This window comes from Rhinoraja longicauda, chromosome 7 (assembly GCF_053455715.1).
Source record: "Rhinoraja longicauda isolate Sanriku21f chromosome 7, sRhiLon1.1, whole genome shotgun sequence".
Classification (NCBI taxonomy): Eukaryota; Metazoa; Chordata; class Chondrichthyes; order Rajiformes; family Arhynchobatidae; genus Rhinoraja; species Rhinoraja longicauda.
Genome location: NC_135959.1, coordinates 17,368,454 through 17,395,430, shown reverse-complemented (window position 1 = coordinate 17,395,430; position 26,977 = coordinate 17,368,454). Strand labels below are relative to the sequence as shown.

Sequence of the window (26,977 nt, the reverse complement as noted above, 5' to 3'; positions counted from 1 at the left end):
TCATGGTGTCCACGAAACTTCCTGCATTTGTGGGTTCTGAATGCAAGTTTGAGCAGACTGCCTGTTCAAATTGCCAGGTGCAAAAAATACTGCCCTGAGTGTGACCCAATGTTATCCACAGGGTGTGTGGTGCAGGCTGAATGATCGTCTTTGGTGACTGAATGTCAGCAAGGATCAAGTATTATGCTGTTGAACAGGGTAGGAAACACAGAAGGAAGTGAGTATTTGAATTCAGTGGCTTAATAGAACCAGAATTTTTTTCAACTGAGTTCTTGACAAGTGCCAAACTTGGCAGATATCGAGCAAATCCAAAATGGTTTGCTTTGCTTTCTTTTGTGCCTGTTTGTTTGGCTGTCCCCATTTGATATTGTGCTTTCTGTTAATCTTGTTGGTAGTAATTTCTGTTCATCAAAAATATTTTGACAGAAATTGTGCATTGATTGAGTGGTTCATTTAGACAGTCTGATAATATTTGAAAGCAGGACATCTTCAAAGCTTTGAGCAGAGGGCTATTGTGGGATGTTGTGAATACATGGAGTTAGAGGTAGTTTGAAGGGCAAGATGAGAGAAACCAAGAAGATGTTTTGGCCATGAAAGACTTGTTAATTCTTGTGACTTTGTAATTTAGTGTAAGTCTTCACTCAGACTTGGGGTGCAGACACTGACATGGGTCTGTCTGCCAATGTGAACGATGCTGGGGTAATTGAGCACAGTACAAGTTCCAGAGATTAATTCCAAGACTCAAACTCTACACAAGCGGAGAGTTGCTAAATTTCCCATTGTATGGAAGGACTACGACAGAAAATAATCAGAGGGTTCGACTTGACAGCAATCGTAGTATTGTAATGTCCTAAATGTGATCACTTCTGCTGCTAAACTCGAAGCCTGGCAATAATGATAGCTGAGCAGTTGTTTCAGCCTTCAAGCTGCTGTAATCTGTGTAAGGGGACTGGTTATAGATCAGACAAGTATTTGCTTTCCAGATTGTAAATGAAATTTTCTTTTGAAGAAAGTGTGGGGGAAGTAACTACCATTTCTGCTGGGTAGTTTTATGTCTGCATAAGGCAGAACACAGTTGGTGTGTTCACCGTTGCCTGTCCCCACACCCTAGCTCTCCCCAGCATGAGAACCTCCGTCCTTGAGCTACTCATGATGAGGTGTGGGTGTATGTGAGGTAGTCCATGATTATGGGCCAGGGTCTGAGCCTATGTATGGGTTTGTTGTGGGCTCTGGGTCTGGGTGACGTCAGGGTGTGGGTGAGAGTGGGAGTTGCCGTTGGGTGGGTGTAGGTGTGTTTGGTTGGGGTGGGGGGCTGTGGCTGGGTGGGGTCTGGATCTGACTGTTTGGATTTGTGTGGTGGGGGGGGGGGTCTGGGTGGCGTAAGAATTTGGTTGTGGGAGGTTTTTGAATAAAGGTCGGGGTGAGATATGTGTGGAGTCTGAGTGGGTTGGCTGGGGTGTTTGTTCTGAACATGGTTATTAAGAATTAGGCAGAATTATCAAGACATAATTTGATGTGAGGGAATATGACAAGGCTGCGTTTAGCATTTCTTAAAGGAAAATTGCAGAAAGGTTTATGGATAACAGTGCAGAGACTAGCCCTATGCAGCCGAAAGCACGGAGGAGGAGCGATGGAAGTCGGGCTTGCTGAATCAGCCAGAATTAGTGTAGAGTGGGCTGTGCATACTGGTAATTGGTGGGGGGTTGAGTCCAGCCTGGTCACCAAGGTCAAAGATAAAAACAGCAAATGGTGGAAATACTCAGCAGGACAGGAACAGCACGGTTGCTGACTTACAGTGCAAGAGACCCAGGTTCGATCCTGATTACGGGTGCTGACTGTGTGGAGTTTGTATGTTCAAGGTTTCAAGGTCAGTTTATTTTCACATGTACCAATTATGGTAGAGTGAAATTTGAGTTCTCCCCATGACCTGCGTGGGTTTTCTCCGGGTGCTCTGGTTTCCTCCCACACTCCAAAGACATACAGCTTTGTAGGTTAATTGGCTTGGTATAAATGTAAATTAACTCTAACGTGTGTATGGGATAGTGCGGGGATCACTGGACGGTGTGGACTTGGTGAGCTGAAGGGCCTATTTCCGTGGATTGGAAAGACATTTTTGGTTCTGAAAAAAGATTTTCATCATGAAACATTTACTCGGCTTCTCTTCCCACAGATGCAGCCTGATCTACTCAGTATTTCTGGCATTTTATTTTTTGTTTAGATTTCGAGCAACAGCAGTTAAAAAAAATTTGGTACAAAAATAATGTGGAATGTGGTGAAGAGAGTTGAGACATTGTTAGTGTGGCAGTGTTTCCAAGGGCTGGGTGGTAACAGGCTGGTCATGGGATAGATTTTATGATGCTGCTGGTTTTTAAAACATTGTCTTTTCCGTCAGTTAAAGTAATCAAGGAACTGTTTTTCCAATAGTTGGAGCTGCAGTTTGTGCAAATTAATTACTGTAAGTTTCTAAAGTCTGAAATGTGACGTACTTATAACTTCCCAGTGAGTTGAGTGGCTTGATGCTTGTAACATTCCCCATTGTTGAAAATTCATTCCTATTATTTTGTTACACTACATAAACCTCATTGAATCTTTTAGATTTAAAGAAAAGTTACATTTCAATTATGCACAATAGTTTCAAGTTTTATACCACGCTGAGCAGGAATGAAATGCCATTAACTATAAGAAGTGTTTGTGAAAATAAAAAGCAAATTTATTTCCTTGATTTACGGGGCCCATCTGTTTGCCATTAGATAGCAAATGCCAAAAGTCTAGTGTTGAATTTAAGCTATGATTTTTGATTTATTTAAGAGACATAATATATCACTCTTCTATATAGTTGTTGCCAAACATTGTTATTTATTATTTTGCAGCAGAATTCAATAGCTTGTTTGAAATGTTTCACTGTTTTTATTTATGCCGGGTGCTTGGTGCAAGGTCACATTGGATAGGTGTGATTGTCAATGATATTGCGTGGTGTTTTTTTTGTACATTGGTGCATAGTAATTATTCAGGTCGCTGTTCACAACATATACTGTTTTTTGAAGCACTGACTACTCACTGTTAACCAAACCTCATCAGGATTTCAGCAATCAGTGTGTAGGCGTCTCCAGTTCAATGCAATTCGTTTAGTTCTGGGTTTAGTTCCCACTTTAGTTCTGGAGTCGCAGGTTCTGCTAGTGATTCTGGAAATGATATTAATTTTCTGTATTTGTGGCACTTGAACAAGTTTCAAAGCCTCACCCAGGAGGTGGGAATCAGTATCAATCAATAAATCTCTGGATATATTGGGGAGACATGTGGGCCAGCTCAGGTAAGCACTGCAATCCTCCCTGAAGGTCTTTACTCAGTTGAATTTTATGATAATCAACCAGTCTGCAGCAATCATATTTCAAATTCAATCCACAACCTGCCCTGATGGAATTGGAGCTGGGTTTTGCAAATCGACACCCAAAACAGCATGGCACGATGGTGATGTTCTTGAACTTGGGGCTGAATATAAGGTTTGAATCCACCTTATCAATGATTTCCTCGGACCGTTGACCCCTGAAGTTGTGAGTCAGCTGGCTGTGCGTCTGCTTCTCTTGTTCACTCTCAACTGCAGTTCTTAGCAGGTGCACATTATTGTGTGACATTGGCCAAGGGCAAATTGTGGTGGCAGAAGGTCCTGGTTTTCCACTTGAAGTTTGCATGTTTGAAAATCAGAACTTGCAGTTAAATGTGAAATACCAAGGAAAACGATAGCGGGTTGCCTTGGATTGGAGACTTCAAAGGCCGGGGCCAACTGGTTGCAGGTATTCACAGAACCCTAGTTTGGGCAACCCTGTATTATTTGGGTTTAACGTGTAAGAATACTGTTTGTGCTGATTTAATCATTATCTGATGTATTGAGAAATTATGCTGCTGCAATGTCCAATTTCTCCAAATTGAACCTTCCTGCATTGTATAAACTAAGATGGTTTGAGGCCATTGATCAGATTCTAGTTATACCAGCAACAGATAATTGGCAAATTTCTGGTTAACTGGACCTTAATGCTATTTGTCAATGATAAAATTAGTTATCATTACATGTAGGAATACTCTTTGTATAATAGGATGGGATTAGATAAAACGCATGTATAGGGTAACACTTGACCAAACACAACATGGTGTGTCCTGTTGTACACTCAGTAGCTCCTGTGTTGTGCAGTTCTGTGTCAGTAATAGCTAATTGTTGGCAAAAGGCAGTTTTAAGGATAAAGGCCTTTAAATAACCTTTTATAAATTTGAGTGTTACATTTGTACAGTGTATGATTGTCTCTTGTCATTTACATATATCCCACTCAAGTGTTGTTTTTTTAAAAGTAATTTCACTTCCATTGTACAATACAGCTGAAAATAAAATGTCTTTATTATAGCATTGTTGTGTATTGTATGTTGAACTTTGCCAGTATAAGGTTTATTCATAAATGGCCTGACACAAGGTCATTGCTGGTCACAATGTTGGAACAGAAATGGACTGTTTCTTTATGTCTGTGTTCAATTTATCCGTGTGATCCAACAAATCTTTTTCAATCTCTTCCCAAGTTGTTCACTCATGGGTAGATTACTGCTCCGGTCTTAAGATCCAAGTTTGACCCCACAAGATGGATTAATGGCTATTGATTTTGAATATTACATTGAACATGATCTCATTGTATCAGAGTTCATCTTCAAAATTTTAAGTAGGTGACATGAAGCAATAACCATACAAGATACAGTAACCTAATTCCATGTTTTTATCTTTCCAGAAAATGTTCTAATTTATAAAGTTACACAATAATTCTATTCAAGAGCAAAACCAACTCCCGTTGCTGCTTGAATTTCCTGCCATTCGAAGAGTGCAAACAATCAATGCTTTCAATTAACTCAGAACAATGTTTCATTCAGGAATTTCACATTCCAGGCTAGTTTCCCTTCCATCCTGAGAAAAGGATTCAAGAGTTGCATGGATTCTGAACATGAGACCATTAACCATATAACCATATAACCATATAACAACTACAGCACGGAAACAGGCCCGTTCGGCCCTTCCAGTCCACGCCGACCACTCTCCCTGACCTAGTCTCATCTACCTGCACTCAGACCATAACCCTCTAATCCCCTCTTATCCATATACCTATCCAATTTACTCTTAAATAATAAAATCGAGCCAGCCTCCACCACTTCCACCGGAAGCCCATTCCATACAGCCACCACCCTCTGAGTAAAGAAGTTACCCCTCATGTTACCCCTAAACTTTTGTCCCTCAATTCTGAAGCTATGTCCCCTTGTTGGAATCTTCCCCACTCTCAAAGGGAAAAGCCTACCCACGTCAACTCTGTCCGTCCCTCTCAAAATTTTAAAAACCTCTATCAAGCCCCCCTCAACCTTCTACGCTCCAAAGAATAAAGACCCAACCTGTTCAACCTCTCTCTGTAGCTTAAGTGCTGAAACCCAGGCAACATTCTAGTAAATCTCCTCTGTACCCTCTCCATTTTGTCGACATCTTTCCTATAATTTGGCGACCAGAACTGCACACCATACTCCAGATTCGGCCTCACCAATGCCCTGTACAATTTTAACATTACATCCCAACTTCTATACTCGATGCTCTGATTTATAAAGGCAAGCATACCAAATGCCTTCTTCACCACCCTATCCACATGAGATTCCACCTTCAGGGAACAATGCACAGTTATTCCCAGATCCCTCTGTTCCACTGCATTCCTCAATTCCCTACCATTTACCCTGTACGTCCTATTTTGATTTGTCCTACGAAAATGCAGCACCTCACACTTATCAGCATTAAACTCCATCTGCCATCTTTCAGCCCACCCTTCCAAAAGGCCCAAGTCTCTCTGTAGACTTTGAAACTCTACTTCATTACTAACTACACCACCTATCTTAGTATCATCTGCATATTTACTAATCCAATTTGCCACACCATCATCCAGATCATTAATGTAAATGACAAACAACAGTGGACCCAACACAGATCCCTGGGGCACTCCACTAGACACTGGCCTCCAACCTGACATACAATTGTCAACCATTACCCTCTGGTATCTCCCATTCAGCCATTGTTGAATCCATCTTGCAACCTCACTATTAATACCCAACGATTTAACCTTCTTAATCAACCTTCCATGTGGAACCTTGTCAAATGCCTTACTGAAGTCCATATAGACAACATCCACAGCCTTGCCCTTATCAATTTCCCTGGTAACCTCTTCAAAAAATTCAAGAAGATTAGTCAAACATGACCTTCCAGGCACAAATCCATGTTGACTGTTTCTAATCAGGCCTTGTTTGTCCAAATAATTATATATATTGTCCCTAAGTATCTTTTCCATTAATTTTCCCACCAGACGTCAAACTAATAGGTCTATAATTGCTAGGTTTACTTTTAGAACCTTTTTTAAACAAAGGCACAACATGCGCAATGCGCCAATCTTCCCCGTTTCTAATGACGTTTGAAATATTTCCGTCATAGCCCCTGCTATTTCTGCACTAACTTCCCTCAATGTCCTAGGGAATATCCTATCAGGACCTGGAGACTTATCCACTTTTATATTTTTCAAAAGTGTCCGTACCTCCTCTTCTTTAATCCTCATAATTTCCATCACTACTCTACTTGTTTCGCTTACCTCACATAATTCAATATCCTTCTCCTCGGTGAATACCGAAGAAAAGAAATTGTTTAATATCTCCCCCATTTCTTCCGGCTCAGCACATAGCTGTCCACTCTGACTCTCTAATGGACCAATTTTATCCCTCACTATCCTTTTGCTATTGACATATCTGTAGAACCCCTTGGGGTTTACTTTTACATTACTTGCCAAAGCAGCCTCATATCTTTTTTTCGCTTTTCTAATTTCCTTCTTAAGATTCCTTTTACATTCTTTATATTCCTCAAGAACCTTATTTACTCCCTGCCGCTTATATTTATTGTATATCTCCCTCTTTTTCCGAACCAAGTGTCCAATTTCCCTGGAAAACCACGGCTCTTTCAAATTATTATTCTTTCCTTTCCACCGAACAGGGACATAAAGACTCTACTCTCAAAATTTCACCTTTAAATATCCTCCATTTCTCTATTATATCCTTTTCATAAAACAAAAAGTTCAATTTCACTCCTTTTAAATCCTTTCTCATCTCCTCAAAATTAGCCTTTCTGCAATCCAAAATCTCAACCCTTGGTCCAGATTTGACCTTCTCCATAATGATATTGAAACTAATGGCATTGTGATCACTAGACCCAAAGTGCTCCTCAACACATACCTCCGTCACCTGACCAGTCTCATTTCCTAACAGGAGGTCCAACACTGCCCCTTCTCTGGTAGGCACCTCTACGTATTGCTGCAAAAAACTATCCTGCACACATTTTACAAACTCCAAACCATCCAGCCCTTTAACAGAATGTGATTCCCAGTCTATATACGGAAAATTGAAATCACCCACAATCACTACTCTGTGCTTACTACTAATATCTGCTATCTCCTTACATATTTGCTCTTCCAATTCTCGTTCCCTATTTGGCGGTCTATAATACACCCCTATAAGTGTTGCTAAACCTTTCTCATTTCTGAGTTCCACCCAAACAGCCTCCCTAATCGAGCCTTCTAGTCTGTCCTGCCAAAGCACTGCTGTGATATCCTCCCTGACAAGCAATGCCACACCCCCACCTCTTGCCCCTCCGATTCTATCACATCTGAAACAATGAAATCCTGGAATATTTAATTGCCAATCGCAACCCTCCTGCAACCATGTTTCACTGATCGCCACAACATCATACTTCCAGATGTCAATCCAGGCTCTAAGCTCATCCACCTTTCTTACAATGCTCCTAGCATTAAAATATACACATTTAAGGGACCCATCATTTCTTATTCTAAGTTTATTTCTTTTCCCTTCTTTCTCTCCTACATATTGGGTCTGAGTGTTTCCCTTTTCTGCCTCCTGCCTCACACACTGCCTATTAGCTATCTGTGTTTGAGTCCCTCCCCCCAACCGTACTAGTTTAAAGTCTCCGCAATTACCTTAGCAAATCTCCCCGCCAGGATATTGGTTCCCCTCAGGTTCAGATGCAACCCGTCCTTTTTGTACAGGTCATACTTCCCCCAGAAGAGGTCCCAATGATCCAGAAACTTGAATCCCTGCTCCTTGCACCAGTTCCTCAGCCACGTATTTATCCTCCACCTCACTCCATTCCTATTCTCACTATCGCGTGGCACAGGCAGTAAGCCTGAGATTATTGCTTTGGAAGTCTTTTTTTTTAACTCTCTTCCTAGCCCCCTAAATTCTCCTTTCAGGACCTCTTCCCTTATCCTACCTATATTGTTGGTACCTATATGTACCACGACCTCTGGCTCATCTCCCTCCCCTTTCAGGATATCCTGGACACGCTCAGACACATCCCGGACACCGGCACCAGGGAGGCAAACCACCATCCGGGTCTCCCGACTGCGTCCACAGAATCGCCTATCTGACCCCCTCACTATAGAGTCCCCTATTACTATCGCTCTCCTCTTCCTTTCCCTACCCTTCTGAGCAACAGGGCCGGACTCCTTGCCAGAGGCCCGGGCACCGTCGCTGCCCCCAGGCAGGTTGTTCCCCCCAACAGTACTTAAACAGGAGTACTTATTTCCAAGGGGTACAGCCACCGGGGTACTCCCTAGTCCCTGCTCCTTGCCCCCCCTAACCGTGACCCACTTGTCTACCTCCCGTGGTCTTGGAGTGACCACCTCTCTGTAACTCCTATCTATAACCTCCTCACTCTCCCTGACCAAACGGAGGTCATCAACCTGCCGCTCCAGGTTCCTAATACGGTCCCTTAGGAGCCCCATCTCGTCGCACCTGGCGCAGATGTGGATGTCTGGAAGACTATCAGACTCCCAGATTCCCCACATCCGACACCCAGAACAATAAACTGCCCTGGCAGTCATACTCCCCAAACAAAGCCCCGTGCTCGGTTACTAAACCTACCGCCCGGCCACTGCTCCAACCGCTCCAACCGCCCACCCAAAAGAACTGAGTGATCTCCTGGGAGAGGCGAAAAACCGGATAAAAAACCCAGGCCAATTTGGGGAAAAAAAATCCGGGAAATTCCTCTCCGACCCCAAGCTAGGCGATCGAAACTTGTCCGGGAGATCACACAGGTCTTACTCCTTACTATCCCCACACAATACTTCCCAAGCAACACAGCTTGGTGCTGCTGGCTGCTGCTGCTGATTGCTGCTGGCTGCTGCTGATTGCTGCTTGCTGCTACTGCTGCTGCTGATTGCTGAAGTCAGATCCAATGACTGGGTGGTGGCCAGCTCTGACTCCACTGATGGTGCAAAAGGAATCTGAACTATTAGTCCTGTTTAAAACAGCTTGTGTACTGAGGCTGCATTTAAGAGTCCTCCCACTGAGTAGGTGCTGTACACATCTAGCCTATCTCTGTCACAACGTAGAATCTTGAGTACTAGATCAGGTTATTGGTGATTCACATTGATGGACTCTTCAGAAGGTTGATAGCAATCTACCACTTGGAGTTCCCGTTAATTATTGTTTTGGAAGAGGGGAAGTAGTGATGAGGGATACCCTAGAGACCCAAGTTATGAATGAACCCTGAATCCTACAGATCGGTAGCATATAATGCCCAGGTGGAAATTTATATTTATGTGGGTAAATGCTCCAACTGTCAAAGGAATCAAGATTGGCGATGTTGCAGGGGAACAGCTAAGTAGATGCATCATTGGACTGTTGAACATGTGTCTGGTTCATTCAGTAATCTTATCAGTGGATTCACATTAAATCTTTGTTTCTGTCTGCTTTGCCTGGTGCATAGTTTTACCAGGAGGCGGCACTGGAGAAGCTTTGAATGATGTTGGTAGCAGGAGCTTCATCTAGAGCTGTGGGCTGACTATAGGCTTTGCCTTCCTGCCTTCATATCCTGGTCAATAGACAATAGACAATAGGTGCAGGAGTAGGCCATTCAGCCCTTCGAGCCAGCACCGCCATTCAAAGCGATCATGGCTGATCACTCTCAATCAGTACCCCGTTCCTGCCTTCTCCCCATACCCCCTCACTCCGCTATCCTTAAGAGCTCTATCCAGCTCTCTCTTGAAAGCATCCAACGAACTGGCCTCCACTGCCTTCTGAGGCAGAGAATTCCACACCTTCACCACTCTGACTGAAAAAGTTCTTCCTCATCTCCGTTCTAAATGGCCTACCCCTTATTCTTAAACTGTGGCCCCTTGTTCTGGACTCCCCCAACATTGGGAACATGTTTCCTGCCTCTAATGTGTCCAATCCCCTAATTATCTTATATGTTTCAATAAGATCCCCCCTCATCCTTCTAAATTCCAGTGTATACAAGCCTAATTGCTCCAGCCTTTCAACATACGACAGTCCCGCCATTCCGGGAATTAACCTAGTGAACCTACGCTGCACGCCCTCAATAGCAAGAATATCCTTCCTCAAATTTGGAGACCAAAACTGCACACAGTACTCCAGGTGCGGTCTCACCAGGGCCCGGTACAACTGTAGAAGGACCTCTTTGTTCCTATACTCAACTCCTCTTGTTATGAAGGCCAACATTCCATTGGCTTTCTTCACTGCCTGCTGTACCTGCATGCTTCCTTTCAGTGACTGATGCACTAGGACACCCAGATCTCGTTGAACATCCCCTCTTCCTAACTTGACACCATTCAGATAATAATCTGCCTTTCTATTCTTACTTCCAAAGTGAATAACCTCACACTTATCTACATTAAACTGCATCTGCCATGTATCCGCCCACTCACACAACCTGTCCAAGTCACCCTGCAGCCTTATTGCATCTTCCTCACGATTCACACTACCCCCCAGCTTAGTATCATCTGCAAATTTGCTAATGGTACTTTTAATCCCTTCATCTAAGTCATTAATGTATATCGTAAATAGCTGGGGTCCCAGCACCGAACCTTGCGGTACCCCACTGGTCACTGCCTGCCATTCCGAAAGGGACCCATTTATCCCCACTCTTTGCTTTCTGTCTGTCAACCAATTTTCTATCCATGTCAGTACCCTACCCCCAATACCATGTGCTCTAATTTTGCCCACTAATCTCCTATGTGGGACCTTGTCGAAGGCTTTCTGAAAGTCGAGGTACACCACATCCACTGACTCTCCCCTGTCAATTTTCCTAGTTACATCCTCAAAAAATTCCAGTAGATTTGTCAAGCATGATTTCCCCTTCGTAAATCCATGCTGACTCGGAATGATCCTGTTAATGCTATCCAAATGCTCAGCAATTTCGTCTTTTATAATTGATTCCAGCATCTTCCCCACCACTGATGTCAGACTAACTGGTCTATAATTACCTGTTTTCTCTCTCCCTCCTTTCTTAAAAAGTGGGATAACATTTGCTATCCTCCAATCCACAGGAACTGATCCTGAATCTATAGAACATTGAAAAATGATCTCCAATGCTTCCACTATTTCTAGAGCCACATCCTTAAGTACCCTGGGATGCAGACCATCAGGCCCTGGGGATTTATCAGCCTTCAGTCCCATCAGTCTACCCAAAACCATTTCCTGCCTAATGTGGATTTCCTTCAGTTCCTCCATCACCCTAGGTTCTCCGGCCCCTAGAACATTTGGGAGATTGTGTGTATCTTCCTCAGTGAAGACAGATCCAAAGTAACGGTTTAACTCGTCTGCCATTTCTTTGTTCCCCATAATAAATTCCCCTGCTTCTGTCTTCAAGGGACCCACATTTGCCTTGACTATTTTTTTCCTCTACACGTACCTAAAAAAACTTTTGCTATCCTCCTTTATATTATTGGCTAGTTTAAGGAGATGGCAGACCAATTGAACAAATACTTTGGTTCTGTCTTCACTAAGGAAGACATAAACCGTCTGCCGGAAATAGCGGGGGACCGGTGGTCTAATGAGATGGAGGAACTGAGCGAAATCCAGGTTAGTCGGGAAGTGGTGTTAGGTAAATTAAATGGATTAAAGGTAGATAAATCCCCTGGGCCAGATAGGCTGCATCCCAGAGTGCTTAAGGAAGTAGCCTCAGAAATAGTGGATGCATTAGTGATAATTTTTCACTTTTTAAAAAGGGAGGGAGAGAGAAAACGGGGAATTATAGACCAGTTAGCCTAACATCGGTAGTGGGGAAAATGCTAGAGTCAGTTATTAAAGATGTGATAGCATCACATTTGGAAAGTGGTGAAATCATCGGACAAAGTCAGCATGGATTTACCAAAGGCAAATCATGTCTGACGAATCTTATAGAATTTTTCGAGGATGTAACTAGTAGAGTGGATAAGGGAGAACCAGTCGATGTGTTATATCTGGACTTTCAGAAGGCCTTCGACAAAGTCCCACATAGGAGATTGGTGTACAAACTTAAAGCACACGGTATTGAGGGTTCAGTTTTGAGGTGGATAGAAAATTGGTTGGCGGACAGGAAGCAAAGAGTAGGAATGGCAGGCAGTGACTAGTGGGGTACCGCAAGGCTCAGTGCTGGGACCCCAGTTATTTACAGTGTATATTAATGATTTGGACGAGGGAATTGAATGCAACATCTCTAAGTTTGCGGATGACACGAAGCTGGGTGAGTGTTAGCTGCGAGGAGGATGCTAGGAGGCTGCAGAGTGACTTGGATAGATTAGGCGAGTGGGCAAATGCATGGCAGATGCAATATAATGTGGATAAATGTGAGGTTATCCACTTTGGCGGCAAGAACAGGAAAGCAGAGTATTACCTAAATAGTGACCGATTGGGAGAAGGGGAGATGCAACGTGACCTGGGTGTCATGGTGCACCAGTCATTGAAAGCAAGCATGCAGGTGCAGCAGGCAGTGAAGAAAGCGAATGGTATGTTGGCATTCATAGCAAGAGGATTTGAGTTTAGGAGCAGGGAGGTTCTGCTGCAGTTGTACAGGGCCTTGGTGAGACCGCACCTGGAGTATTATGTGCAGTTTTGGTCTCCTAACCTGAGGAAAGACGTTCTTGCCTTAGAGGGGGTACAGAGAAGGTTCACCAGATTAATCCCTGGGATGGCGGGACTTGCATATGAGGAAAGGCTGGATAGACTGGGCTTGTACTCGCTGGAATTTAGAAGACTGAGGGGGGATCTTATAGAAACATATAAAATTCTTAAGGGGTTGGAGAGGCTAGATGCGGGAAGATTGTTCCCGATGTTGGGGGAGTCCAGAACCAGGGGTCACAGCTTAAGGATAAGGGGGAAGTCTTTTAGGACCGAGATGAGAAAACATTTCTTCACACAGAGAGTGGTGAGTCTGTGGAATTCTCTGCCACAGAAGGTAGTTGAGGCCAGTTCATTGGCTATATTTAAGAGGGAGTTAGATGTGGCCCTTTTTGCTAAAGGGATCAGGGGTTATGGAGAGAAGGCAGGTACAGGCTACTGAGCTGGATGATCAGCCATGATCATATTGAATGGCGGTGCAGGCTCGAAGGGCCGAATGGCCTACTCCTGCACCTATTTTCTATGTTTCTATGTTTCTATGTTACCCTCGTACCTCATCTTTTCTCCCCGTATTGCCTTTTTAGTTAACTTTTGTTGCTCTTTAAAAGAGTCCCAATCCTCTGTCTTCCCATTCTTCTTTGCTATGTTATACTTCCTCTCCTTAATTTTTATGCTGTCCTTGACTTCCCTTGTCAGCCACAGGTGTCTCTTACTCCCCTTAGAGTCTTTCCGTTTCTTTGGGATAAATTGATCCTGCAACCTCTGCATTATTCCCAGGAATACCTGCCATTGCTGTTCTATCGTCTTCCCTGCTAGGGCCTCCTTCCAGTCAATTTTGGCCAGCTCCTGCCTCATGCCTCTGTAATCCCCTTTGCTATACTGTAATACTGACACTTCCGATTTTCCCATCTGCCTTTCCATTTGCAGAGTAAAACTTATCATGTTGTGATCACTGCCTCCTAATGGCTCTTTTACCTCCAGTCCCCTTATCAGATCAGGATTATTACACAACACTAAATCCAGAATTGCCTTCTCCCTGGTAGGCTCCAGTACAAGCTGTTCTAAGAATCCATCTCGAAGGCACTCTACAAACTCTCTTTCCTGGGGTCCATTTCCAACCTGATTTTCCCAGTCTACCTGCATGTTGAAATCTCCCATAACCACCGTAGCATTACATTTGTGACACGCCAATTTTATCTCCTGATTCAACTTGCACCCTATGTCGAGGCTACTGTTTGGGGGCCTATAGATAACTCCCATTAGGGTCTTTTTACCCTTACAATTCCTCATTTCTATCCATACTGATTCAACATCTCCTGATTCTATGTCACCCCTTGCAAGGGAATGAATATCATTCCTTACCAGCAGAGCAACCCCACCCCCTCTGCCCACCTGTCTGTCTTTTCTATACGTTGTGTACCCCTGAATATTCAGTTCCCAGCCCTGGTCCTCTTGTAGCCATGTCTCAGTGATCCCTACAACATCATACTTGCCCATGACTAACTGAGCCTCAAGCTCATCCACTTTATTTTTTATACTACGCGCATTTAAGTACAACACTTTAACTTCTGTATTTACCTCCCCTCTCACATCGGTCACAAATGGCCCTGCCGTTAATCTCTTTTCCCCTCTAGAACTTCTGTTCCCATTCTTCCGAGAGTCTTCTGCAATATCTCCTGTATTCCCTTTAACCTCATCTTCATATTCACAATTTGTTAACCCCTCCCCCCCACTACTTAGTTTAAAGCCACAGGTGTCGCACTAGCAAACCTGCCTGCCAGAATGTTTGTCCCCCTGCTGTTAAGATGTAACCCGTCCCTTTTGTACAAGTCACCCCTAGCCCAGAAGAGATCCCAGTGGTCCAGAAATCTAAATCCCTGCTCTCTGCACCAGCCCCTCAGCCATAAATTCATACCCTCTATCTCTCTGTTCCTGGCCTCACCAGCACGAGGTACCGGTAGCAGTCCAGAGATAACCACCTTCGACGTCCTACTTCTCAGTCTTTTTCCTAACTCTCTAAACTCCCGCTGTAGCACCTCCTTCCTCTTCCGCCCGACGTCATTCGTGCCCACGTGCACAACGACTTCAGGTTGATCGCCTTCCCTCACTAGGATTTTCTGAAGCCGGTCCGTGATGTGCTGAACCCTGGCACCAGGGAGGCAACAGACCATCCTCAAGTCCCTCCTGCTGCCACAGAATCTTCTGTCCGTCCCTCGGACGATGGAGTCACCCACAATTCCCAATCAGCACTGAATCACTGTTACCACGGTTTCACCCATCCTTCCACAAAGAAAAAAACACGAGGCACTCTCCACCTGCTTGAAACTGGGACATTGGACCATGTTGTCCAACACTGTGTCCACCACTTACCAATGAGCATTGTTTTAGCATTCGTGCTACCGGTTAAGTTCGTCATGCGGACTTGATGCTACAGGGTACTTGAGGGAGGTCAATAACCTGATCAAAATACAAAGTGCAGGAGGAACTCAGCAGGTTGGGCAGCATCTGTGGAAGAAATGGACAGACAACATTTTGGGTTGGGACCCTTCTTCAGGCCTGACCTGAAATGTCGCCTATCCATACCTTCCCCAGATGCTACCTAGCCCACTGAGTTCCAGTGCCAGATTCCAACTATCTTTGATGAAGAATACATTCTCATATCTTGCTCAACTTGCCCTCTAACCCAACCTATCTCGCTTCATGTTCTGACACCTCTGCAATGAGAAATGTTTTCCTCTTTCGACGCCTGATAAATTTGCATACCTCGTTCTCGAGTGAGGAAAGTCCATTGTTGAGTGTTGTAGCTGCCCAGGAATGTTGAAACTTTAGGGAAAGGATCATAATGCCTGAGAACCAAAAATGGCAAAAAAAATATGACCTGGAGATGATAATTTGACATGCTGCATTACTAATTGAAAACCGGGAGTCCCTGGGACCCTAACTCATGCATAACCACCAAGCCTGTTGCGGACAAAGTGAATAGGCTGCTCTTTGGCACCATTCCTCTGTGGATGAATGGCAATGTTTAGTTTAGAGATGCAGCGTGAAAACAGGCCCTTCGGCGATCCCCGCGCACTAGCACTATCCTACACACTAGGGAAAATTTACAATGTTTTACCAAAGCCAATTAACCTATAAACCTGTACGTCTTTGGAGTGTGGGTGGAAACTGGATCAACCAGAGAAAACCCACACGGTCACAGGGGGAACGTACAAACTCTGTACGGACAGCGCCCGTAGTCAGGATCAAACCTGGATCCCTGACGCTGAAAGGCAGAAACACTATCGCTGCGCCACTGTGCCGTCTGGCAATGCTCTGGAGTATTTAAATGAAGCTAGGGCTTGTTCTTGGCAATTTGAAAATAATCACTTGATGTGCAGTTGAATGGAATCGTGGCTCAGAAGCTGGGAACTGGATGTTCTGCACTCAAAGAGCTGACACACTGTCTGGGTGACCAACATGTCACAACGAACTGTGTGATTCAAGAAGATCTGCAGACGATTACTTGTGGCGTCGTGTGGCAGATTTGGTGTATTCACGCATGGATTCCGATCTCTCAAACTGTTTTTAGACAAATGGTAAAAATTTGTTCCAACAATTTTCCTGTCCCTTTGGAGGGAAATTGCCAGTTAACAGTATAATAGAATTTCTCTCCAGCAGGCCTGTCAGTAGAAATTGAAGGGCCAAAGCGATTTGACAATCAAAATAGCGGTTATAGTCAGTACAATAATGACAGTGACCATCTGTGCACAGGCAGGCTGAAACATGGGTACGCCCAACCGTACATGGACTGAGGTGTTTGTGCACACATGGACACCTATGAACTCTTACATAAGGGTGTGTGTACGTTCTGCACTTGGCATGCACACCAATCCTCCTACACCAACGAAAACATGCAAGCATTGTCACCAGCCACTGGGCCCCTCATGCACTTGATTGGCAACCATTCATGTATTCACTGACACACAGATGGGCAGCCCAACACGCTTATGCATGTACGTATGACTCAAGAAAGATGTGCATACCATCATACACTCGCACAAAAAAGAGTACTTTACACTTGCTCAGTAAGGACACATACGTGCAGAACGCATGAAGCCCCACATGTCTACTGTTATTGTGATAACGAGCTGTCTGTCCGTGGGCGTGGGGAAGAGAGTGGAAGTTTTGTTGCCTCCATCACAGTGAGGGGGTGTTTGGAGTCACTGTGATGGACGTTTGTGTTGGGGTCATGTGTCTTGTGTTCTTTTTTGTGTGTGACTGCTATGTAGTTTCGTTCGGTACCTTGGTACCGAATGACAAATAAAGCTCTGTTGAACTGTTGAACTGTTGTTGTTGATATAAAAGCATACGGGGCATGCCATTTGTGTGTTACTAATTGTGTTTGCTGGTACCCTGGGTTAGGGATTTTAACTTCTAAACTATGTTGCAGCGTATCGTAAAGAATCTGCACCCCAGGTTTTCTTACCAGAAGAAGAGAAAATGATTGTAGAAGAAACCAACAGCAATGGGCAAATGATCATCGAAGAAAAGTAAGAAAGATCTATGAAGGGTTCAATATCATGTGTTTTGTAGTGTGCAAATTATTTAACGCAAGTCAATAAGCAGCAGGTAGTCAATTGGAGCAGCGCAAGGAGTCAATGGTGTACAGTGGATTGCGTGGTATAGTGAGTTGGTTGGAGCCTACCTCACTCGCCAAGTTGGAATTCCAAATCTTACGCAAGTCGATCTCGATTTAGCTGGACAGTATATCCCCAAAGGTTTCCTAATGAGTCATTGAGAAGTGGATGGGAGCTCCCAGACACCAGAGATCTCCTTGCACAAGTCAGATAAAGGGAAGAGCACAGGATGAAATGGGCTATAGACACAAAATGCTGGAGTAACTCACGCGGGATAGGCAGCATCTCTGGAGAGAAGGAATGGGTGACTTTTTTGGGTCGAGACCCTTCAGATCAGTCTGAAGAAGGGTCTCGACTCGAAACGTCACCCATTCCTTCTCTCCAGAGATGCCGCCTGTACTGCTGCGTTACTCCAGCATTTTGTGTCTATCTTCGCTTTAAACCAGCATCTGCGGATTATTCCTACACATGAAATTGATTATAGGGATTTGCTCAGGACTGCCTGAGTCTCCCATGAGGTCTTTGCTGAAGTCGCTGGTCAGAGTTGGATTCCTGTAATCATGGAAAAATAACGATACCAGAGGGTGCCACTCAGAATGAGAGACCAGACCAGTTAATCCTGTTCCCTGATTCTTCTTATGGCTATACATTTTCGTGTTCATGTGTGAATGATTGTTTTGCAGAATCCACCTTTACTTTTAACAATTGTTGAGCTGTCTCCTGTAATGAACAATCTGTTCACCAATGAGGACAGTTTCCCTTCACTTTCAGACCAAGGCAAAGTGTTCAGCGAAACAGTCGTCGAGTCAATGTGCAGGAGCCCACATCGGGAACACCAGATTCAATAGATGCAAATGAGTATATCTCATCCATTCATGCGATTACCTCATCTACTGCATCCAGTGTTTCCCCATGTGGGCTGTTGTACGAGGGCGAGACAAAGAATAGACTCGTTTCGCTGAACACTTGCGCTTGGTCCACCAAGGCCTACTGGATCTCCCGGTTGCCAACCATTAACCATAATTCCCCTTCCCATTCCCACACTGTCCTTTCTGTCCAGGGCTGCCTCCATTGCCAGAGTGACGCCACACACAAATTTGAGGAACAGCACCTCAGTTCATTTGGGTAGCTTACAGCCCAGCAGTATTAACATTGAATTTTCTGATTTTAGGTAACAACTACTACCGATGTCTCTTGTGCCAACATGCACAAAGACTTAAGAGCCAGGCTCGGTGCAATAGACCTGACTGCTACGGCTGCTTACCTCTGTCAGATCATCCCTCCCCTCCCCAAGCAATATCCAAATGGGTATACCTGTATTGAAGGGGAATCGCCACAGGGGCCACCTGCACTCTGTCTACTGCCTTTCCTCGTGGTTACTCACCTACTCTCTTCCTGTACCTTGAGCATGACCACCTCACTGTAACTCCTATCTATAAAGCTCTCGTTCTCCCATATGATCCTGAGGTCATCCAGCTGCAGATTCAGTTCCCTAATGCGGTCTGTAAGATGCCGGACATGGCACAATTCCCACAGGTGTAGTCGTCAAGGACATTAGCAGTTTCCCTGACTTCTTGCATCCTGTAGGCGGAACATTGCATCATCTACCTGCCATCACTATTGCACGAAAACCGAGGAATAAAAAGCACAACAATCACAAATGAGACGCAGCATACATACCTTTACCTCCTGTGTAGGAAAGAACTGAAGATGCTGGTTTAAATCGAAGGTAGAAACAAAAAGCAGAGGGGGACAGGAGGTAAAGGTAGGTAGACACAAAATGCTGGAGTATCTCAGCAGGACAGGCAGCATCTCTGGATTCCTTCACTCCATTGATGCTGCCTGTCCTGTTGAGTTACTCCAGCATTTTGTGTCTACTGACCTTTGCTTCCTGTCCCCCCCTCTGCTCAGCCTCCTCACCAAAGCTTCTCACTCTCTGTCAACACAGTACTTCCCCTCAACACTGTCATTCCCAATATGCTGCTCAACTACACCTTGCCTTCTATTTATTGGCTTCTCATTTAGCCAATCTTGATCACTCAGCCAATCCAACAGCTGCCTTTAAAATCTCCCTCTGCTCCTCCGACACTGATATATAGGTTTAAAGTGAGGGGAAAGTTTAAAGAAGGTGTTAGTAGGTAATGTTTTTCATGCAGTGTGATAGGTGCCTGGAAAGCACTGACGGGGAGGCGGTACAAGCAAATACGATAGCAATATTTAAAAGGCATTGGACACTCATGAACAGGTAGGGGGTGGAAGACTTCAAATTACCTGCAAGCAGATGGAATTAGTTAGATTGGTGGAAACATGTTGGGCCCAAGTGCCCTTTCTTGTATCGTACTGTTCTGGTGATAGGGTACGCAAATGGTGTTGCGGTAGGAAAGCAGGTTTTATCTTAATAAATTACTGAGCAGGCTCAGGATAGTAATTGAGCTATTCCCTTTATTTGTGTCCATAATTACCTAGGTGAGCAAAATAGCACTTTGATCTAAATCATGCCTTCATTTTGTCCTTTCCAAACAGGACCCTTGTGGACACAGTTTATGCATTAAAGGATGAGGTGCTTGAACTGAGACAGGTACGTAAACCACTAATACTGAGCGCAGAGATCTTAGGCTGTGTTGTTGAGAACATTTTATTCCCAGGGTGGATAAAGAGGGAGAGGTGGAACGAGCAGTGGGAGAGACAAAGTCCACAGGCTGCTGGTTATACTCATCCTGGGGTGGTGGTCAGGGTCCTGGACGAGGGACAGAGCGCAAGTCTACTGAATGGTAACAAAACTACAGACTGGAATACAAATATGCTGTAACGAGGGTGTATCTCACTGGGATGGGCAGTGCTGAGGGAGCATCGCACTATGGGAGGAATGGTGCTGTGGGAATGCCGCATGTTTATGGAAGCATGCATGTTGGGGTAGTGCCGCAGGGATAGAATGTGGTCTTGCTGGACCTCCACAGTCAGTCACTGTCTTTCAGACGAGGATAAATTAGAAATCACCAGGCCTTTCTGGTAGATGCAAAAGACCACGCATTGTTATTTCTAAGAATGGATGGAGAATTGGAACCTAACTGTGTTTTATATGAACATAAATTTATATGAACATTATTTATATGAACATAAATTTGTATAAATAATTATTTGTATAAATTATTTGCCCACCGGAAATTGGAGGAACAGTACCTCATATTTCGCCTGGGCAGCTTGCAGTCCAGTGGTATGAACATTGGCTTCTCCAACTTTAGATTGTTCCTCTGTCCCTCTCTTCCCCTCCCTCTTCCCAGATCTCCCACTGTCTTCCTGTCACCACCTATATCCTTCCTTTGTCCCGCCCCCCTGACATCAGTCTGAAGAAGGGTCTCGACCCGAAATGTCACCCATTCCTTCTCTCCTGAGATGCTGCCTGACCTGCTGAGTTACTCCAGTATTTTGTGTATAAATTATTTGGTAATTTTAACATTCTTCATGTGTTATTGTATTGATGATAATTTTCTACTGGGCGTCTGATGCAATCAAAGAGATTCCATATTAAGAGTAAAGGGGTAACATTTTCTCATCTGAACTTACCCAGAGCAGATCATGGAAGCTAAGGAATTAAGGGAAATTACTATTGATGTCATGGAACATATCCACATTATGGAAAAGATGATGCTGGTGGTTTTAAGGCATATTAATGTGCATAAATCCCTGAGGCTTCATCGGTATCCAAGGCTATTGTGGGAAGCTAGGGAAGAACTTGCAGACGCCATGGCAGATATTGCATCATCTTTAGCCACTTAATTTAATTTAGTTTATTGTCACGTATACCGAGGTACAGTGAAAAGCTTTTGTTGCTTGCTAAACAGTCAGCAGAAAGACAATATATGATTATAATCGAGCCATCCACAGTGTACAGACACTAGCGAAAAACTAGAGGTTGGCTAATTTGTGCTTTTATTTAAAGAACGATTGTAAGGACAAGACAGGGAACTGCAGGCTGGTGAGCCTTACATCTGTGGTGGGAAAGTTACAGGAAAGAATTCTGAGTGATAGGAAAGGCAAGGGCTAATTTTGCATAGTCAGCATGGCCTTTCGCATCGGAAATTGGCAGTAGAGGTTGTCTATATGGACTTTAGCAAGTCCTTTGGTTACCTCCTGCATGGTAGGCTAGTCTGGAAGGCTAGATCACGAATGATCTAGCCAATTGAATACAATATTAGCTTGGCAAGAGTCAGAAGGTTGTAGTGTGGGGTTGTTATTCAGATTGCAGGCCTGTCACCAGTGATGTTGCCACCAAGATCAGTGCTGGGTCCCCTGTTGTTTGTCTTATAAATGATTTGGAAGAGAATATAGTAAGTAATGGATCGTAAGTATGCGGATGGCACCAAAATGGATGGTGCACTGAAAAAGCTTATTTAAAATTACAGCAGGACCTAATGGAAATGGGCCAAGGAATGGCAGATCAAATGTAACTCGGACAAGTGTACAATGTTTAATTTTGTTATGTTAAACCAAGGTAGCATTTGCGCAGTAAATGGTAGGGCCCAGGTGTGTTGAAGGACAGGTAAATAGTTCCTTCAAAGTGGCAATACAGTCGACGGGTGGTGAAGAGGTTTTTGGCATGCTTGCCATCATTGGTCAGGATATTAAGTACTGGAGTTGGGAAGTCATTAGTAAGACCTCACTTGAAGTATTGTGTGCATTTCTGGTTGACTAAGGCTTTACTTCTAAGGAGAGACTGGATAGGCTGGGACTTTTAATATATTCCTTTATTCATCCCACCCCAGGGAATTTTGTCCCTGGAGCCTCATGGAGGTTGAGGAGTGACCTTGTATGATCATGAGGGATAAAATATATGGTTGGAGTAATTTTCCCAGGGTAGAGGAATCTAAAACTGGAGGAACAAGATTCAAAGTGAAAGTAGAAAAATTTAAAAGGGAGCTTCGGCACAACTTTGGCACAGGGTTGTGGCTATATGAAACAAGCTGCTAGATGAAGCTATGGATGCATGTACAATTACAATGTTTAAACCCTATTTTGGCAGGTACATGGCTAGAAAAGATTTAGAGGGATATGGGCTAAATTCAGACAAATGGGACTAATTCAAGTAGAGATCTTGGTCATCATGGCCGAGTTGGTCTGACATGGATAGAGAACTGGTTGGCAGACAGGAAGCAAAGAGTAGGAATTAACGGGTCCTATTCAGAATGGCAGGCAGTGACTGGTGGGGTGCTGGGACCCCAGTTATTTACAAAATATCTTAATGATTTAGACGAGGGAATTAAATGTGACATCTCCAAGTTTGCGGATTACAAAGCTGGGTGGCAGTGTGAGCTGCGATGAGGATGCTATGAGGCTACAAGGTGACTTGGATAGGTTGGGTGAGTGGCCAGATGCATGTCAGGTGCAGTATAATGTGGATAAATAGAGATTATTATCAGATTATTATCTGAATGGTGTCAGATCAGGAAAAGCGGAGGTACATTGAGACCTGGATGTGCTTGTACATCAGTCACTGAAAGTAAGCATGTAGGTACAGCAGGCAGTGAAGAAAGCTAATGGCATGTTGGCCTTCATTGCGAGAGGATTTGGGTTTAAGGGCAAGAAGCTCCTACTGCAGTTGTACCGGGCCCTGGTGAGACAGCACCTGGAGTATTGTGTGCAATTTTGGTCTTCTAATTTGAGGTAGGATATTTGCTATTGAGAGAGTGCAGCATAGATTCACCAGGTTAATTCCTGGGGTGGCGGGACTGACATTTGATGAAAGAATGGGTTGACTGGGGTTGTATTCACTGGAATTTAGAAGAATGAGAGGGGATCTTATTGAAACAAAATTGTTAAATGATTAGACAGGCTGGATGCAGGAAAAATGTTCCCGATGTTGGGGGAGTCCAGAACCAGAGGTCACAGTTTAAGAATAAGGGATAGGCCATTTAGGACTGAGATGAGGAAAAACTTCTTCAACCAGAGAGTTGTGAATCTGTGGATTTCTCTGCCACCGAAGGCAGTGGAGGCCAGTTCACTAGATGTTTTCAAGAGAGAGTTTGTTTTAAACACTGAATTTTTAATTTATTTATTTATTTTCCAGTCAATACAATATAACTTATTGACCATACAGTTGTGAAAGTTAAATAGTACAAAATCATGGTATCAAAAATAAAACAATATAATCACACATGATATTTTCTGACTGAAAAAAAAGGCGTAGGCAGAAGCCAAAGCTTATTGTTAGATTTAGCTCTTAGGGCTAAAGGAATCAAGGGGTTTGGGGAAAAAGCAAGAACGGGGTACTGATTTTGGATGATCAGCCATAATCATATTGAATGGCAATGCTGGCTCGAAGGGCCGAATGGCCTACTCCTGCACCTATTTTTCTATGTTTATAAAGGGCCTATTTCTGTGCCGTACATCTCTGTGTCTCCTGCAAGTTTCTATTCCATCTTTAAACATAATTTGCTTAACTTTTCATCTGAATTTCTGCTCTAGGAAAGCAAGAAGATGTGGTGTTCTTTGGAAGAGGAACAGCGAGCTCGCAAGGAACTGGAGAAGCTCATTAGAAAAGTTCTAAAGAATAGGAACGATTTCTCATGGGATGAAACCAACTTATAATCAGTCTATAACACATAGAAATCGTCATATGTACCTGGGCATGGTCCCCTGTGGTAATTAACAATCAAGCACGTGACATGTGTTCTTTTGCTACTGGCCTGTCCAGTATTTAGTGCTGACATTGACTGGAGTATTTTACTAATTTAAACATCTGATATGTTAGTAGACTGGACATTGCCTTGTTGAAGTTCAAGGCTTTGAATCTTGCAGGTTGAACCATTTGTCTTTGTGATCCCAGGACAGAGGACCACAAAAGGTTAGCCTTTATTTTGCCCTTTGGGGCTGCTGCCTGCAACAAACATGGCGCCCAGACCTAGAAGAGTCTTGAGCCGAAACTAATCTGCAGGAGTTTGGCCATTGGGATAATATCGGTATCTTGAAGTCAGACCCCGATTGAGAGTGGTGCATCATGTAAGAATGGACATTTCGCTGGAATTTCAAAGCGTTCAGATGTGGACTGGCACCAGGGTGTCTGTGTTTTGCTTTAAAATTTCCTTTTCCATTCTCTGCTTGATAATTGTGCAGACTTTGATTGGAAATTACTTCTGGTATTTGGTGAAATAGAATCCAGAGAGGTCATCATCAGGAGTTGACCTGTTAGGTCATTTGATACATCTGTCCAGTTGACGGATGTACAACCATAGCCTTTTATTTAATGTTTAATTTTGGAGGTGCCTGGATTGATATTCATGCTTTCTCATGGAATGTTCTGGGAGGCAGTGTTCCCATAAGGAGCTTCATTGGAAGGAGAGTGAGATCAGGGAACATTCTCGGCACCCCCAACAAATGAGGATCTGTGAGGAGTGGTTTATGTAATATAGTTCCTGTCTTTCAAGTTGTGTCGAGCCATTCTCAATGTGGTTCATGCTCATAGATTTACACGGTGCAATATTGTTTAAAATATCCCATTTATCAGCTGTTGTAACTGGGTGATAGTCTACACTAAGACCTAACTGGAAAAATAAAGGTTGTTTTACATTTTCTTCCCATTTTGTTTTTTCTGTTTTGGCTGCTTAAAACCCCATGCGAGTTTGAGTTCCACAACCCAGCAGAAAAGCTGGCAGATCCATCGTACCACAGGCACGGTCCATGCTGCCTCGCACACTGGAGAACGTGGGATAATTCACACAATTCAAAATTATTACTTTTTTGGAGACAAGAAATCATTTTTCAGTTTGCTCCTGAAAGCATTTCTAAACATTCAGTTTGCTGATCTTGTGTCGTGTGCCTGCCTGATCCCCGTGTTTTGTGTCCTAGTCAACACATTTGATTTGACGAAAGATTGAGCAGCTTACATTCACACTTTTTTAAAAGAGTATGAAAATCTGCCAGGGTGATGGTGGCAGCAGATAGATAAGGCATTAGAGAGGCCCTTAGATAAGCACATAGATATGAAGGGCATAGAGGGATATGGATGATGTGAAAACTGAAGTAATTAGTTTAACCTGGTGTCATGTTTGGCACCAACATTGTGGGCCCAAGGCCTGTTCCTGTGCTTTATTGTTCTATATCCTGTGTTCCAAAATCTCTGTCCTGGTTCAGTTCTAGCTAAATCCTGAATAAAATCACCTACATCAAATGGCATCAAAATATTCCAGCGTAAATGAAGAGAGAAGTGGCAAGAGCATAATGTAAGTCCTAGAAAAATCAAAATAGGGACATAGTACTTGTCTGTGGTGGATTCGGACATTCAAGAGAAAAGTTTAAATGGGTCACAACAAAACAGATTGCTACATTTCACAAAACATGCACATGTTTGCATTTCCACAAATAATGGAATACTTTATCGAAGCCTGCATGGTTACAGCATAATAATTGCAGCAGTAATCTTGCACCATTTGATCCACAACAGGAATGAGATATCAGCCGGGTGATCGATTTTGGTGCTTGGTCAAGGAATAAGTGTTGGACTGTGAACATGGGGGAAGAATTATTGGATTAGTGCCATTGAATATTTAGAAAAAAAGAATTACCTTTTGGATCGTGGTTAGCAAATAGTAAATATGTGGTCAACAAATTACCAGCTAGTCTTCCTGTTAATTATATAGCCAGCTAAAACTGGGTTAACTGAACTTACTCTAAGATGACTTAAAATCTAGAAGCAAGGAACTGCCTGACATTGGAGTAATACAGTGGGACAGGCAGCATCTCTGGAGAAAAAAGATAGGTGAAGTTTTGGATTGGGACCCTTTGACTTAAACCTACTTGCATCTGGGAATGTAAATCAGGGTTCTGAGGCAAGTGTCCAAGCACAGCACATAGTACATACAATATGAAGGGTTCAGTGAGGTAAGGGCAAAGATGCTATGTTATATTTAAAGGAAATACTATAAAAGTGAGATGTTTTAGTTCAGTGAGTTAATTGAATGGTGTCTCATCTGGCTGGTAATTAAAAAAAATTTTTTTTGGAGGGTTTGTCTAATAATTATATTATTCTGCATACATTACCTAAAACTGATTTCTTGAAACAGGACAGAAATGAAAGTAACAGTTGATTTAATTACTAATTAATGTCGGCATTGCAGAGGAAGTGATTTCCTGTAGCATATGGGAAATGATGGAGATCATTGGGGACTATGTGACCATAACCGCATTTATAAAATTTTGATAGCTGCAAAAAGGAGAAAGATAGTTTAACTTTTTTCCCCTGGCCTGGGGAATCTAGAGGGCACAGGTTTAAGGTGAGAGGGGAGAAGTTTAAAAGTGATCTAAGGGACAGGGTGTATTAGTTACCTGGAATGAGCTCCAAGATGAGGTGGTGCAGGTAGGTTACAGTTACAATGTTTAAAAGGAATTTGGATAGATTGTTGGAT

At 43.5% G+C, this 26,977-nt stretch overlaps 1 protein-coding gene across 3 annotated transcripts in view; it reads left to right on the top strand.

The window, feature by feature from the left end:
- LOC144595112 (rho guanine nucleotide exchange factor 7-like) overlaps positions 1–25,146 on the top strand; it is an 83,821-nt gene extending 58,675 nt beyond the window's left edge. For all 3 annotated transcript variants that reach the window (XM_078402180.1, XM_078402179.1, XM_078402178.1), the window contains 3 exons: positions 17,393–17,492; positions 20,103–20,157; positions 24,042–25,146. In XM_078402180.1, the coding sequence (XP_078258306.1) occupies positions 17,393–17,492; positions 20,103–20,157; positions 24,042–24,164 (278 nt within the window). In that variant the 3' untranslated portion in view covers positions 24,165–25,146. The remainder of the gene's footprint in view (positions 1–17,392; positions 17,493–20,102; positions 20,158–24,041) is intronic.
- The last annotated feature ends 1,831 nt before the right edge of the window (positions 25,147–26,977 follow it).